General features: G+C 50.1%; 1 protein-coding gene across 4 annotated transcripts in view; it reads right to left on the reverse strand.

Moving 5' to 3' along the window:
- Positions 1 to 14,232, reverse strand: part of NCAM2 (neural cell adhesion molecule 2) — a 244,275-nt gene that overhangs the window by 30,013 nt on the left and 200,030 nt on the right. For all 4 annotated transcript variants that reach the window (XM_029081674.2, XM_029081673.2, XM_029081675.2 and 1 more), the window contains exons 12-13: positions 12,697 to 12,870; positions 1,987 to 2,106 (exon numbers count right to left, since the gene is read on the reverse strand). In XM_029081674.2, coding sequence (XP_028937507.1) covers positions 1,987 to 2,106; positions 12,697 to 12,870 — 294 coding nt within the window. The remainder of the gene's footprint in view (positions 1 to 1,986; positions 2,107 to 12,696; positions 12,871 to 14,232) is intronic.

Consider the following 14,232-nt stretch of genomic DNA (forward strand, 5'->3'; position numbering starts at 1 on the left):
CGCTGGGGTAGATACAAGTTCAGCAGGTCCGACACAGTCCCTGTCCCATACGGGCGCCGCAGTCTCAGTCCCCGTTTTACAGATGAGGACTCTGAGGCCCAGAGAAGTGAAGTGCTCGTCCAAGGTCACACAGCGGACAAATGGAGGAACTGAGATTAGAACCCATGACCTTCTGACTCCCAGGCCTGTGCTCTATCCACTACACGCCACCGCTTCTCAGAGGGCACTTCTAACACTATCCAAAACCCATCAGAGCGGGGTTCAGGCACGGCAGATCACGTTGCAAGGCTTCGCTCCAACCCGCGTTGGTTGCAAAATCCGCCAGACCCCCAGACCAGGCCGGTTGATGCTTATCGGCCGGTCGAGGGTGGTTGGGTGCGACGAGATATTTCTGACACTCGCTTGTCCAGGCTCAGGCCTGCGGCCCACAGAGGACTGTCGGCGCGGGAGGGTCATCGGTGACCAGTGAGGTAAATCTCTGTCAAGAGCTACGGCAGCAACTGTCCGAAATCCCGACCGCCACTCGAGTCAGGGTTCTCAGAAAGCATCCTCGTCTTTCTCCGTCCCCGGACATTTGTCTGCTGGGGGATCCTGGCGAGTACCTTCACTTAATAACAATAATAATGATGGCATTTGTTAAGCACTCTGTCAACCACTAAATGCTGGGTCAGATCCGAGCTAATCAGGTTGGCCACAGTCCCTGTCCCACGTGGGGCTCACATTTTACAGATGAAGTAACGGAGGCCCAGAAAAGTGAAGTCATTTGCCTGAGGTCACGCGGCAGAGCCGGAATGAGAACCCAGGTCCTTCTGACTCCCAGGACCATGATCTATCCACTGGGGCGTGGACTTCTCCGGGCCTCAGTTTCCTCATCTGGAAAATGGGGATTAAGACTGTGAGCCCCACAGGAGACAAAGACTGTCCGACCTGATTAGCTCACATCCACACCAGCTCTTAATACAGTGCCTGGCCCATGGTAAGCGCTTAACAAATAGCAATTAAAAAAAAAATAGGTCTCATACAGCAAAGGGTATGAAAGCCTTCTCGGGCATCTCCTGGGTCTAAAGCTGCGGGGTCAATAAATCCTCCATTGGCGCCTCTCCCTGGGGTTCGACATTCCAAATCAACTGGCCGGGAGCCTTTCCTAATGTTCTCAGGATGCTCCCCAAGGGAAACGACTCATCTCCGAAACCTTTCGCCGTACATCTTGGCTCCTGTGGGAAATCCCTTCCCTCTCAACGCAGAACGAGCGGCCGAATGTGGCTGCGATGGTTCATTCGTCAGTTCCATTCGCGGCTCTTCGCATCCCAGCTCATCTGCGGGATGATAGCGGGGGCTGGGCCCAATCCAAGTGATAGAATATCGAGTGTGGCTCGGTGGGCGCTCCTCGTCTATTTCTCGTTACACTGTACTCTCCCAAGTGCTTAGGGCGGAGCTCTGCATACATTAAGTGCTTAATAAATACGACCGACAGACTCCTCACCCGCAAAATGAACGACCAACGCCACGATCCAATCAATAAGGCCGGGAATCGGGCAGTTCCATCCCTGGAAGAAATTCCCAGGGTGGGCGGGGATTTTCCCTACTGAACGTTCAGCCTGATTTGACGTCGTTCCGGGGCCAATTTCCTTCCGACATCCTAAGGAAGCGCCATGGTCAAGCCCAATAGCTTCCGGGTCGAAGCGATTGAGTGGACCGTGTTCTATTTCCCTAGTGAAAACAGTCCTCCCTAGACCGGAAGTTCCTTGTGGACCGGGAATAAATCTACCAACTCTATTATACTGTACTCTCCCCAGTGCTTAGACCAGCACTCTGCGTGAAGGCAGCGCTCAATAAACCCCGCTGACTGATAGAGGAGTGAACCGCCTGCTTCCAACACACTGAAAGAACGGTATCTGAACATGGGTTGAAAACAGGGCGTCCGCCGGCTACCGTAATCCGCCTCCCTTCCTTTATTGATCCAAGGCAGGCCGATTGAGTACTTACGGACTGGCAGCGTCTGAAAGAGCTCGATCTTGCTGGAGCCTCCTTGACCTTTCCCGTTGACCGCCGACACCTTGATTTCGTAAGTCGTGTTTGGCTTCAGTTCGGACAAGCGGACCACCGCTGGAACACAGAGCAACAGAGATTTGAGGCACATGGGAGATTTGAGACTTGTCTCAGGTCACGCTGCAAGCATTTGGCAGAGCCGGGATTGAAACCCAGGTCCTCTGATTTACGGGTCAGGGCTCTTTCCACTGGGCCACAGTACTCCTCAAATTCTTCTGAGTTCTTTGAGGCGCAATAAAATGGGTTTCACATAACTGCCAAGGGCCTTGTCAACCATCACCAAGCTTTGCAATCTGACGGGAAGGTGCTCAAGCGCTGCAATTTTTTTTTTTTTCTGGTAATGGTATTTGTGTGCCAGACACTGTACTAAGCCCTGGGGTAGATACAACTTAATCAGGTTGGACACAGTCCACGTCTCCCTTGGGGCTCACACTCTTAATCCCCATTTTACAGACGGGGGAAGTGGGGCAGAGAGAAATTAAGTGACTTACCCAAGATCACACAGCAGACAAGCGGCAGACCCAGGATTAGAACCCAGGTTCTTGTTCGCAGACCTGTGCTCTACCCACTAGGCCACTCTGCTTTTCAATGCCTTAGATTTTAACCTTCTAGTGGGAAGGGATCAGTTCTGACTCCATGGTACTGTACTTCCCCAAGCGTTGAGCACAGTGAGCGCTTCAAAACACCTCTGATCAATTGACTGGCATGAAATGGGAGGCATCCTCCTATCCACGGGGATCACTCCTTTTCAAAGATATACCCCACACCCGAATCGACGGACCTGGGAGTCAGAAGACCTGGGTTCTAATCCCGGCTCCATCGCCTGACTGGTGTGTGGCCTTGGGCAAATCGCTGAGCTTCTCGGTGCCTCAGTTGCCTCAGGGATTAAGACTGTGAGCTTCATTTGGGACATGGACGTTGCCCAACCTGGCATCTACCCCAGCGCTTGATACAGGGCTTGGGCCATATTAATTGCTTAAATGCCAGCATTACAAAAATCAACGCAAAGTAAATGCTGGAATGGTGTCACTGAATGACTGGTACAAAATCATTAGATTTTGGTAGCATTTTGGGTTTTTCCATTGTTAGGGGAAAGACGGATCGACGCCTGTGTGTTTTTCGGATTTCCGTGGAATCAGGAGAAAGATTCGGGGCTTAGTCAGAAAGTTATCTTAGCGCTGCAGAAGGTAAGGAGCTTAGTGGACAGCTATCTTTCTAGCAGACGAGAATGAATGCCCACCTGTTCATGGAAAATTCCCTCTAAATGGAAAGAAAACCCAGCACCACGTATTAAGAACACCAGCGGACAAAATGAGGTAGACTCCCAGAGTAGAGGCCGGAGGAAAGACAATACAACAATAAACAGTAACCTTTCCTGCCCACGACGAGCTCTCGGTCTGGTGGGGGGAGGAGACAGACATCAACGCAAAAAAATATAGTTACAGATAAATACATAAATGCTGTGGAGCTGGGAAGCGGGAGGAGAGCAGAGGGAGCGAGGCAGGGTGACACGGAAGGGAGTGGGAGATGAGGGAAAGTGACGCTTAGCCTGGGAAGGCTTCCTGGAGGAGACGGGCCTTCAATAAGGGTTTGAAGAGGGGGGAGGGTCGTCGTCTGTGGGATCTGAGGAGGGAGGGCGTTGCGGGCCGGAGGTGGGACGTTGGCCAGGGATCGGTGGCCAGACAGGCGAGACTGGGGTACAGTGAGAAGCTTAGCGTCTGAGGAGCAAAGTACTCGGGTTGGGTTGTAGAAGGAGGGAAATGAGGTGAGGAAGGAGAGGGGCAAGGTGATGGACTGACTGCCTTAGGGCCAATGATGGGGAGTTTTTGTTTGATACGGAGGTGGAGGGGCAACTGAGAAAGTACTACGTGCGAAGACATTAGGCAAGTCACTTAGCTTCTCTGGGCCTCAGTTCCCTCATCCGGAAAACGGCGATTAAGACTGCGAGTCCCATGTAGAACATGGGACTACGCCCAACCCGATCAGTTAGTATCTACCCCAGGGTTTACAACAGTGCCTGGCACATAGTAAGCTCCTAAAAGCTTGTTGTGGGCAGGGAATGTGTCTGTTGATTGTCGAACTGCACTCTCCCAAGAGATTAGTACAGTGCCCTGCACCCAGTAAGCCCCTGATAAACGACTGAATGAATGAAATACTCTAAAAATAAGGCACGATGCCTGCCTTGGAGGCGCTTATGATCGAATCCTGACCAGTGAAGAAACGCTTCAAGTGCTGGGAGGAGTCACCCCTGCCCACCAGAAGCCACATCTAATTTCTCTTGGCCTGCTGTGTGATTTTTGGCAGGTCATGAAACTTCTCTGTGCTGTTTCCTCATCTATAAAATGGGGATGCAATAACTAGGCTCCCTCCTACCTTTTTTTTTTTTTCTTTAAAATCATATCTGTTAAGCCTTTACTATGAGCCAGGCCCTCTGCTCCATGCTGGGGTAGATACGACCTAATCAGGTTGGACACAGTCCATGTCTCATGTGGTGTGCCCGGTCTTAATCCCCCATTTACAGGTCAGAGAACTGAGGCTCAGAGAAGGGAAGTGACTCATCCGAGGTCACAGAGCAGAAAAGAGGCGGGGTGGGGATTAGAACCCGAGTTCTCGGACTCTCAGGTCCCTCCTCCTTTCACTGGGGGCAAAACTGCTTCTCTCCTCTCCTTCCCAGACAGTGAAGCCCTTGTAGGACACATCAGATCTCATTAGCTTTCATCTATCCTGCCCTTTAGCACAGTATTAAGCACATAGTGCTTTACAAATTCTATATTACCCTCAATGCAATTTTGATGACCAGGTATCCGACTTACCCTGCCATTTTTTGTGTATGTGGTATCTGTTAAGCGCTTACTATGTGCCAAGCACCGTTCTAAACGCTGGGGTAGATACAAGGCCACGTGATCCCACGTGGGGCTCTCGGCCTTAATTCCCCTTTTACAGATAACAGGCACAGAGAAAAAAAGTGGCTTGGCCAAGGTCACCCAGAAGACATGTGGCAGACCCAGGATTAGAACCCACATCCTCCGATTCCCAAGCCCATGCTGTTTCCACTAGAGTCGGAGCTGCATCTCGAACGTTCAGAGCACATAGGTGGAAAAATAGCCATTTTTTTTAGTTTCGGCTGAAAATGCCGACAGTAGACTGTAAACCCGCTGCGGACAGGGAACGGGTCAACCAACTCAGGTAAGAAGAGGGGCAAATCCTTTCCGGCCGCTAACGTTTGAGGCTGATTCAGACAGAAACTGTATTCAATTTTTCTTAGGTTCAAAAAGTTTTACCAAATAGGTAATTTCTATTTATAACTGTTTGCACTCTGCTCAATTTTCCTCAGCCTCCTCTAGCTTTGATCTGCAAAACTTAATTTCATTAGGATTGAAATTAGGTACAACATCAAATATAGCTGTTGTAAAAAAAAAAAAAAAAAAAAAAAAGGGAAAGAAAATTCAGCACCACGAATTCCATTCAACTGAAATACCAGAACAGGATTTTAATGATCGAAAGCCTTGCTATTAGAAGCAAATTAAGGCTCGTTCCATTAGGCAAAAATTGAGCATTAGTCTAGAAGGGCATTTTGTACCTTATTTTGAAGGAGACTGCATCGCACTTAACGCATTAAGTTCGGTTCTCCGATCAAACCTTCTACCAGGATAATTCACCTGAAATTCCGTAACGTATCGCCGTTCTTGAACCTCTGCTGGATCTCCCAAGTGGTTAGTCCACTCCTGGGCACAGAGTAGACGCTCATAAAGATCGCTGATGGACTCACCTCCGGTAGCCAAAGGAGGTGATGAGAATGATGACTTCCACTGCTAGGGCCCATAAAGCACTTGGGAAACATCTAACGCAGGTACAAAGACGCCTGCATGGAGGAACCGCTCTACCAGCAGAGACGGGCCCCAAAATATTTACAAATAGAGGCATCGCGGTTAACAGCAGATTGGAATTCTTCCAGGGGAAACTAGTCCGGTGGTTGCAGTCATAGGGGAAGCCGCAGTTATTCTGAATTCACCCATGGTAGCCAGGGAAGTCCGGATGGGCATTAGATTGCATTAATTAGGGAGAGGACAGGGTTCGGGTGGGAAGATAAAGACTTCTCTTTTGGACTTGTTAAGCTGGAGGTGACGGGAGGACATCCAGGCAGACATGTCTTAAAGGCGAGAGGAAATATGAGACCGCAGAGAGGGAGAGACATCGGGGTGGAGATGATGTAGATTTGGGTATCGCCTGCACAGTTGAAGCCATGGGAGCGAATGAATCCTCCAAGGGACTGGGTGTGGGTGGAGAATAGAAGGGGACCGAGAACTGAACTTTTAGGGACCCTCACAGTTCGGGGGTGGGAGGCCGAAGAGGAGCCCGCGAAGGAGACTGAGAAAGAACGGCCAGAGAGATAACAGGAGAACCAGGAGAGGACTGAATCGGTGAAGCCGAGGTTGGACCGTGAACCCAGGAGAAGGGGGTGGCCCACAGTGTCCAAGGCAGCCTAGAGGTCAAGGAGGATCAGGATGGAGTAGAGGCCGTTGGATCTGGCAAGGAGACGATGACCGGTGACCTTTGAGAGGGCGGTTTCTATGGAGTGAAGGGGTCGGAAGCCAGATCAGAGCGGGTCAAGGAGAGGAGGAATTTGAGGCAGCGGGTGTAGACATCTCGCTCAAGGAGTTTGGAGAGGAACGGTAGGAGAGAGACGGGGTGATAACTGGAGGGAGACTTGGGATCAAGGGAGTGTTGCCTTTTTTTTAAGGAGGTCAGGGATTGTGTTTCTGTCAACTCTACTGTGCTGTACTCACCCAGGTGCTTAGTACGATGTTCCCCACACAGTAAGGGCTCACAAAATACCATTTACTGAATGGTAATCGAAGGAAGGGGAGCAGGAAGGGAAGGAGAAGACAAATTTGCCTTTTCACCCGATCGATCAGCAAGTCATTCGTATTTTCTGAGCCCCTACTTGGTGCAGAGCACTGTGCCAAACCATAGGGAGAAGAGAGAGTACCTCTCTTTATCCATCAGAGGCTTGTAGTTAAATAGTTCCATCGCTTTCTGACAACTAGCAGCACTGCCTAAAGGTCAGAGCCCGGGCCTCGGAGTCAGAAGGAGCTGGGGCTCTAACCCTGGCTCAGCCACTTGTCTGCTGTGTGATCTTGGACAAGTCACTTCACTTCTCTGGGCCTCAGGTCCCTCCTCTGTAAAAATGGGGATCGAGACTGGGAGCCCCATGTGGGACAGGGCCTGTGTCCAAACGGATTGGCATCTATCTACCCCAGTGCTTAGGATACCGCCTGGCACGTAGGAGGCACGTATATAGCATGAACAAACAAACAAAAACACGACGTTTCTAGCCAATCTGCATTTCTCCTCCACTCGGATGGTGGAGATGGCAACAAGAAATGGATGTGCGTAGCAACGGGCAGGGAGACAGAGGCAGAGGGGCACGGATGAGCCAGAGAACGGGCCACTGTCCTCCGAGGACGGAAGACATCTGAATGAGGCCGGCGGGTTCAACGGAAACCGGTCGCGTGAAGCCATTTCAGCTCTGATAATTAAATCCTTGTGAAATAACATTTGCCCAGGCACACGATTCGACTGGGGACGGGCGACGGCCCCGGTTCCACGGATAGACTCGTCTCCCCGTCAGGGCGGAGTGAAAAACGACGTTGGATCAGCGGGGGCCGCTATCTCATTCTATATTAAATTAGCGAACAGCAGAGGGGGCCCAGTGAGAGGGAGCGAGAAGCCGTTAAACGCATAAGAGTAACAAACAGATAAGTCACAGGAGGTTCACGCGTACACGTACACAGATCGGGTCGCACCCCTACCATGGAGGAGGAGGAGACCATCAGGTTGATGGTATTTCAGACCGATGAATTAAACCAAAACGCGCTGGGTCCTGATTGTCTTAGAGAGAAGCAAGGTCCCTGCCCTCCGAGGGCTTCAACTCCAGAAACCCATCTGCTGTGTGACCTTGGGCAAATCACGTCACTTTTCTAGACCTCGGTTACCATCTGTAAAATGAGGATTAAGGTTGTGAGCCCCACATGGGACAGGGACTGGGTCCAACCCGGTTTTCTGGCCTCCACACCAGCATTTACTATAGTGCCTGGCACACGGTACGGGATTAATAAATACCAATACCGCGATTCGAGCATATGAGCACCCAGTGCTCTTTTGAGCAAGGCTCTCTCGGCATGCGCGATAGTAAAGAGAATAGTAATGATAATAATGCTGGTATTTGCTAAGCGCTTACTATGTGCAGAGCACTGTTCTAAGCGCTGGGGTAGATACAGGGTCATCAGGTTGCCCCACGTGAGGCTCACCGTTAACCCCCATTTTCCAGATGTGGGAACTGAGGCACAGAGAAGTGAAGCGACTCGCCCACAGTCACCCAGCTGACAAGTGGCAGAGCCGGGAGTCGAACCCATGACCTCTGACTCCGAAGGCCAGGCCCTTTCCACTGAGTCACGCTGCTTCCCAAGATAGTGAAGAGTGGCTCTGCTTATACTTTCCATCCTCACCCACTCCCTTGGAAAACTCATTCGCTCCCATGCCTTCGACCATCATCACCACGCGGGTGATGGCCAATCTACCTCTCCTACCTCGCTCCTTCTCTGCAGTCTCGATTGGCTCCGGCCTTTAGGATATCTTGGATGTCCCACTGACGCCGCAAACTTGACTAGTCCTGAAGAAAACACCTCTTCATGCCCAACATCCGTCCTATCTCCGACTTGCCCGTCCCGGGACACGGTACCTCTATCCTCCTTGTCTCATAAGCCCGCAACCTTGGCATTCTCTCTGACTCAGGTCTGTCATTCAACCCACATAAACGATCTGTTACCAGATCCCTTAGGTTCAAACTTCACGGCATCGCTCAACTCTGCTCTTTCCTCTCATCCAAATGGTACCACACGGATCCACGTCCTTCTCCTAATCCTCCTTGATGCCTGGATCAGCCTCCTCTCTCTCCACTCATGCCCGACACTTTGCTCTGCTGCCCAGATCATTTTTCTACAGAAACGTTCAGGACACCCCTCGAGAACCCCCAGTGGTTGCCCAGCCACCTTCATATCGAACGGAAATTCCTTATTGTATTATTCGGTGCCATCGAGTCGTCTCCCGATTCATAACGACTCCAAGGACGTACTTTCTCCAGAACGCCCTGTCCTCTGCCATAATCCGCAACTCCTCTAATGGTGGTTCTATTTTCATTGTTATGATCTCCTTCTACCGATTGGTCTGCCTCTTCCTCGTTTTCCATGTAATTTTCCTAGCAACAGTGTCTTCTCCAGAGAATCAGTCCTCCCGATTAGGTGTTCAAAGTATGCTAAGTCGAGTCATTTGGCTTCCCAAGACCACTTGGCTTGATTTGCTCTAAAATCCATTTGTTTTTCAGGCAGTTCAGGGTATTCACTGAAGCCACTCCAACACCACATTTCAAAAGAATCGATGTTCTTTCTATCCTGTTTTTTTCACTGTCCAGCTTTCGGATCCATACAGAGACACTGGAAACATCGTAGAATTGACAATCTGTAATTCTGTGGCAAGTGTTAGATCAGCACATTCCGTGACTTTTTCCAGGCTCTTCCTAGCAAATCCTCTCAACATTAATATGGGGCGTATTTCTTGACTACTAGTTCCTTTATTATCATCGATCCCAGAAGAGAAAAATTGTCAATTTTTTCAATCGTCTCTCCATCCACTACAACGTGTTAAAACTTCCAGTCGTCACGAACTTGATGATTTTGATGAATTTCACGTCGTGAAATTCCTTACCATTGGCTTTAGAGCACTTAATCACCGAGCTCCCTCCTACTTTACTCTCCCTCATTTTCTACTATTACAAATCTGCCTACACACTTTGCTACTCTAACGCCAACCTACTCACTGTACCGCTATCTCGTCCACCTCACCGCCAACCTCTCGCCCACGTCCTGCCTCCGGACCGCTCTCCCTCTTCATATCTGTCAGACGATCACTCTTCCCACCTTCCAAGACTGTAAACGCACCCGTCCTTTCGAGACCTTCCTTGACTAAGCCCTCATCGTCTCATCTCCCACTCCATTCTGTGTTACCCTTACTTATGGATTTTCACTTTTTATTCTCCCCTCCCTCAGCTCCACAGCCCTTATGTAAAGATCCGTAATTTATTCACTGATATTCATGTCTGTCTCCCTCTCTAGACCGCAAGCTCACGGGGGGCAGGGAACGTGTCTACTGACTCTGTGAGAGTGTATTTTCCCAAGGCCTTAATGCACTGCTCTGCACACATTAAACACTTGATAATCACGACTGATTGATCGGAACTTTGGAAAGTTCGGCATCTTGAGTCACATGGTATTCGGGGTATTTGTTAAGCACTTACTCGGTGCCAAGCGCTATTCTAAGAGCTGGGGTGGATTCGACTGGAGTCATCCCCAGAGGGGATCGCATCCCAAGTAGGATACTCCTCAAGTGTCTAGTGCTTGCCATAAGCACGAGTCCAGCAAATACCAATGATTGATTGACAGAGCCAAATGTATCATAATCGATCTTGTCGCGAGTTAGGGGGTGATCGCCTAGGAAGCGTGTGCTCTCCAATGTCCGAGGTAGAGCCAAAACACAGTCCATTTGGACCATCTGTTGCCTGCTACGTGTACAAGGACGCTTCTTCTTGGGTAATTTCCAGATAGGTCATTACCAGATATCTTCCATTCAATAACGGCTCAACCAGATGTATCGCATGATGCGCAAGTTCTGAGAAATGGGCAACGAGCCAGAGCAGAAATGCATCACTTAAATCCATGAATCATTAAAAGAAAAAAAACACACAACAAAATACACTTGATGTGTGCGGGTCAGAGCGACCCGGAGGACTTAGCCACCCGTGTCGTTGTGACAGGGAGAAAATTCAATTCCATACGCCAAGAATCCCGCCAGAAGTGGAGAATGGGTACGCCATCATTTCTTCCTACGTATTTCTGCTCTGTAGGCCCCTTGGCCACCAACTCAGTGCGGCTGGGCTTTTGCACCATTATTAGAGATGCCTGCGCAGGTGTCTGGGGTTTTCCTTCTTGTTTTTTTTAATGTTATTTGTTAAGCACTTACTATCGACGGGCACTGTACTAAGTTACAAGTTAATCAGGTTGGCCACAGACCATGTTCCACAATCTAGAGGGAACTGACATCCTATCTTGAGACTTAGTTTCTTTCCTGCCCACCCCCAAGTCCATTATAATGTTATCTTGGAGTTATTCTACAATGCGGAAAAAACCCCCAAAATCCCACGCACCAAAATCCCAAAAGACATTGCTCTACAGTGACTGAGGTCTGTGTGAGACCTCACATTAATGTCTGAGGTATTAATAAAATTAATCACATAGCATTTAAAGACGTACACAACAGAGAAACAGCATGGCTCAGTGGAAGAAGCCCGGGCTTGGGAGTCAGAGGTCATGGGTTCGACTCCCGGCTCTGCCGCCTGTCAGCTGTGTGACTGTGGGCAAGTCATTTAACTTCTCTGTGCCTCAGTTAACTCATCTGTAAAATGGGGATTATGACTGTGAGCCCCACGTGGGACAACCTGATTACCCTGTATGTACCCCAGCGCTTAGAACAGTGCTCTGCACATAGTAAGCGCTTAACAAATACCAAGATTATTATTATCATCATTATTATTATTATGTGCTGTGGGACCGAGGGTGGGGTGAATATCAACTGCGCAAAGGTCACAGATTCAAGCGCGTAAACGACACAGAAGGAAAAGACGGTCTCATCGGGGAAGGTCCTGAATACAAACCAAAGGCCGTCGGAGGTCTTCATTCTTAACAAAGCTCTTTTTCCTGCCTGCCCGGGCCCTTTGGGATTTCTTTCCCAAATGGTCCAATGGAAACTCCATTCCATTCCCGCTGAGAAGCAGCGTGGCCCAGTGCAAACAGCCTGGTTCTAGGACTCTGAGGACCTGGGTTCTTATCCCGGCTCCGCCAACTCTCTGTTATGTGACCCTGGGCAAGTAACTTCGTTTCCCTGGGCTTCAGTGACCTCATCGGTCAAATGGGGATGAAAACACGAGCCTCGAGGGGGACACTGCGTCCAACCTGATGGTCTTGTATTTATCCCAGCCCTTAGTCCAACACTCGGCACACAGTAAATATTAACAAATATTATTCTTGTCATTATGCTAGGCGCCAAACTAAGCCTTGAAGGACTTTATTATAGACTGGTTTCAACGGGTATGACTCCAAGAACGACTAGAATTTCTCGCACAGCGGGGGAAAGAGAAAACTTGGTGGGGGGGAGGGCCCTCTCGAATGTAAACTCATCGCAATATAATAACAGTTATAATAATCATCGTGGTGGTTTTTCAGGGCTTACTATGTGCCAGGCACTGTCCTAAACGCTGGGGTGGATTCAAGCAAACTGGGTTGGCCAGTCCCTGTCCGACATGGAGCTCGCAGTCTCGATCCCCATTTTACAGTTGAGGTAATGAGGCATAGCGAAGTGACTTGCCCGAGATCACACAGCAGACAAGCGGCGGAGCCAGGATCGTAAGCTCGGTGTGGGCAGGGAACGCGTCCATTCTTCTGTTGGACTCCCCCGCGCGCTTAGTACGGTGCTCGGCACCCACTCAGCGCTCGATAAACAGGACCGAACGAACGAACGAAACGAGAGCGGACTCACTCTGAACTCCTTGAGAGCGCTCCACCTTCCACGTCTCGGCAGCCACTTCCTTGACGTCCACTTGGTAGTGGTGGATGGGGACCCCGCCGTGCGAGTCGGGTTTGGTGAAGGACACCTTGGCCGTGGTCTGGGACAGCTCCGTGATTCTGAGCCCGGAGGGGCTGGAAGGCACGTCTGCAAAGAAACCAGAGCGACGGGAATAAGTTCATCCTCTACACTGGTAGCGCGCTGTGGGTGGAGAATGCGTCTGTCTACAGTTCTCCTGTCCTCTCCCGCCCGCTTAGCACGGTGCTCTGCACACGGCAAGGGCTCAATCGATACGACTGAACGACAGGGGTTGTTACCCGCCGATTAGGTCGGGAAAAAAAATGACGCAAGGACGCGGACGATTCCGGAGACGGTGGACGAGTCGTTACCCGCCGATTAGGTCGGGAAAAAAAAATGACGCAAGGACGCGGACGATTCCGGAGACGGTGGAAATGTCTCTGGACCGTAAGCTCGTTGCGGGCAGGGAATGTGTCTGTTTATTGTCCTCTCGCGACCACTGAGTACAGTGTTCTGCACACAGTAAGTGCTAAATAAATACCACTGACTGACAGGGAGCCTCGGATGGGAAGCCATTGGAAGAGAAAGTAGCAAACCGGACCGATGGGTCCGACGGGGACGCCAGCCAACGAAGAGGCTTTGTGTAGCCACATTGCGCTGGGGGGAAAACTGCTTCACCTTTCACCACGCTCTTTAAAGGGTGAGGGTGGTGGGAAAACAGTGTCTTTGCTTTCTTTCCTTCTGCATCAGTAGGGAAGAGAATACCTACCTCTCGCCGGATTGCCGTTAGAAAAAGAACCCGTCGATACTCAAGTCAGATTCCTTCTCTGCATTCATACAAAATCATACTGCCTCAATATGTGCCTCATCGGGGATATTTTTGCTCACTTTGCAGACTTTCTTAAAGTGGTAGTTGTTCAGCGCTTTCTAACAATGTTGGTATTTGTTAAGCGCTTACTATGTGCCGAGCACTGTTCTAAGCGCTGGGGTAAACACAAGGGAATCAAGTTGTCCCACGTGGGGCTCACAGTCTTAATCCCCATTTTACAGATGAGGTGACTGAGGCACCGAGAAGTTAAGTGACTTGCCCAAAGTCACACAGCTGACAAATGGCCGAGCTGGGATTTGAACCCTAGACCTCTGACTTTCCACTGAGCCCCGCTGCTTCTCGTGTCAGGCACTGTATTAAGGGTGGAGTCGACCCATTCCCTCTTCCACACGGGGCTCGCAGCCTTAATCTCCATTTTACAGATGAAGTAACTGAGGCCCAGCCAAGTCAAGTGACTTTTCCAGGTCACCCAGCAGAGAAGTGGCAGTCGAAATTCGAACCCAGGTCCTTCGGACTCCCAGACCCGGGCTCTATCCATTAGGGAACACTGCCTCTCTTTGCCCCGAGACTCTTGTCCTTTTGGAAGAGTTAATATTCACCTGAAGCACATCCCCATCTGAGATGCTTTATCTCTAATCAAGTTTTGGAAAAGATAACAGCCG

The sequence above is a fragment of the Ornithorhynchus anatinus genome, chromosome 17, assembly GCF_004115215.2.
Source record: "Ornithorhynchus anatinus isolate Pmale09 chromosome 17, mOrnAna1.pri.v4, whole genome shotgun sequence".
Taxonomy (NCBI): domain Eukaryota; kingdom Metazoa; phylum Chordata; class Mammalia; order Monotremata; family Ornithorhynchidae; genus Ornithorhynchus; species Ornithorhynchus anatinus.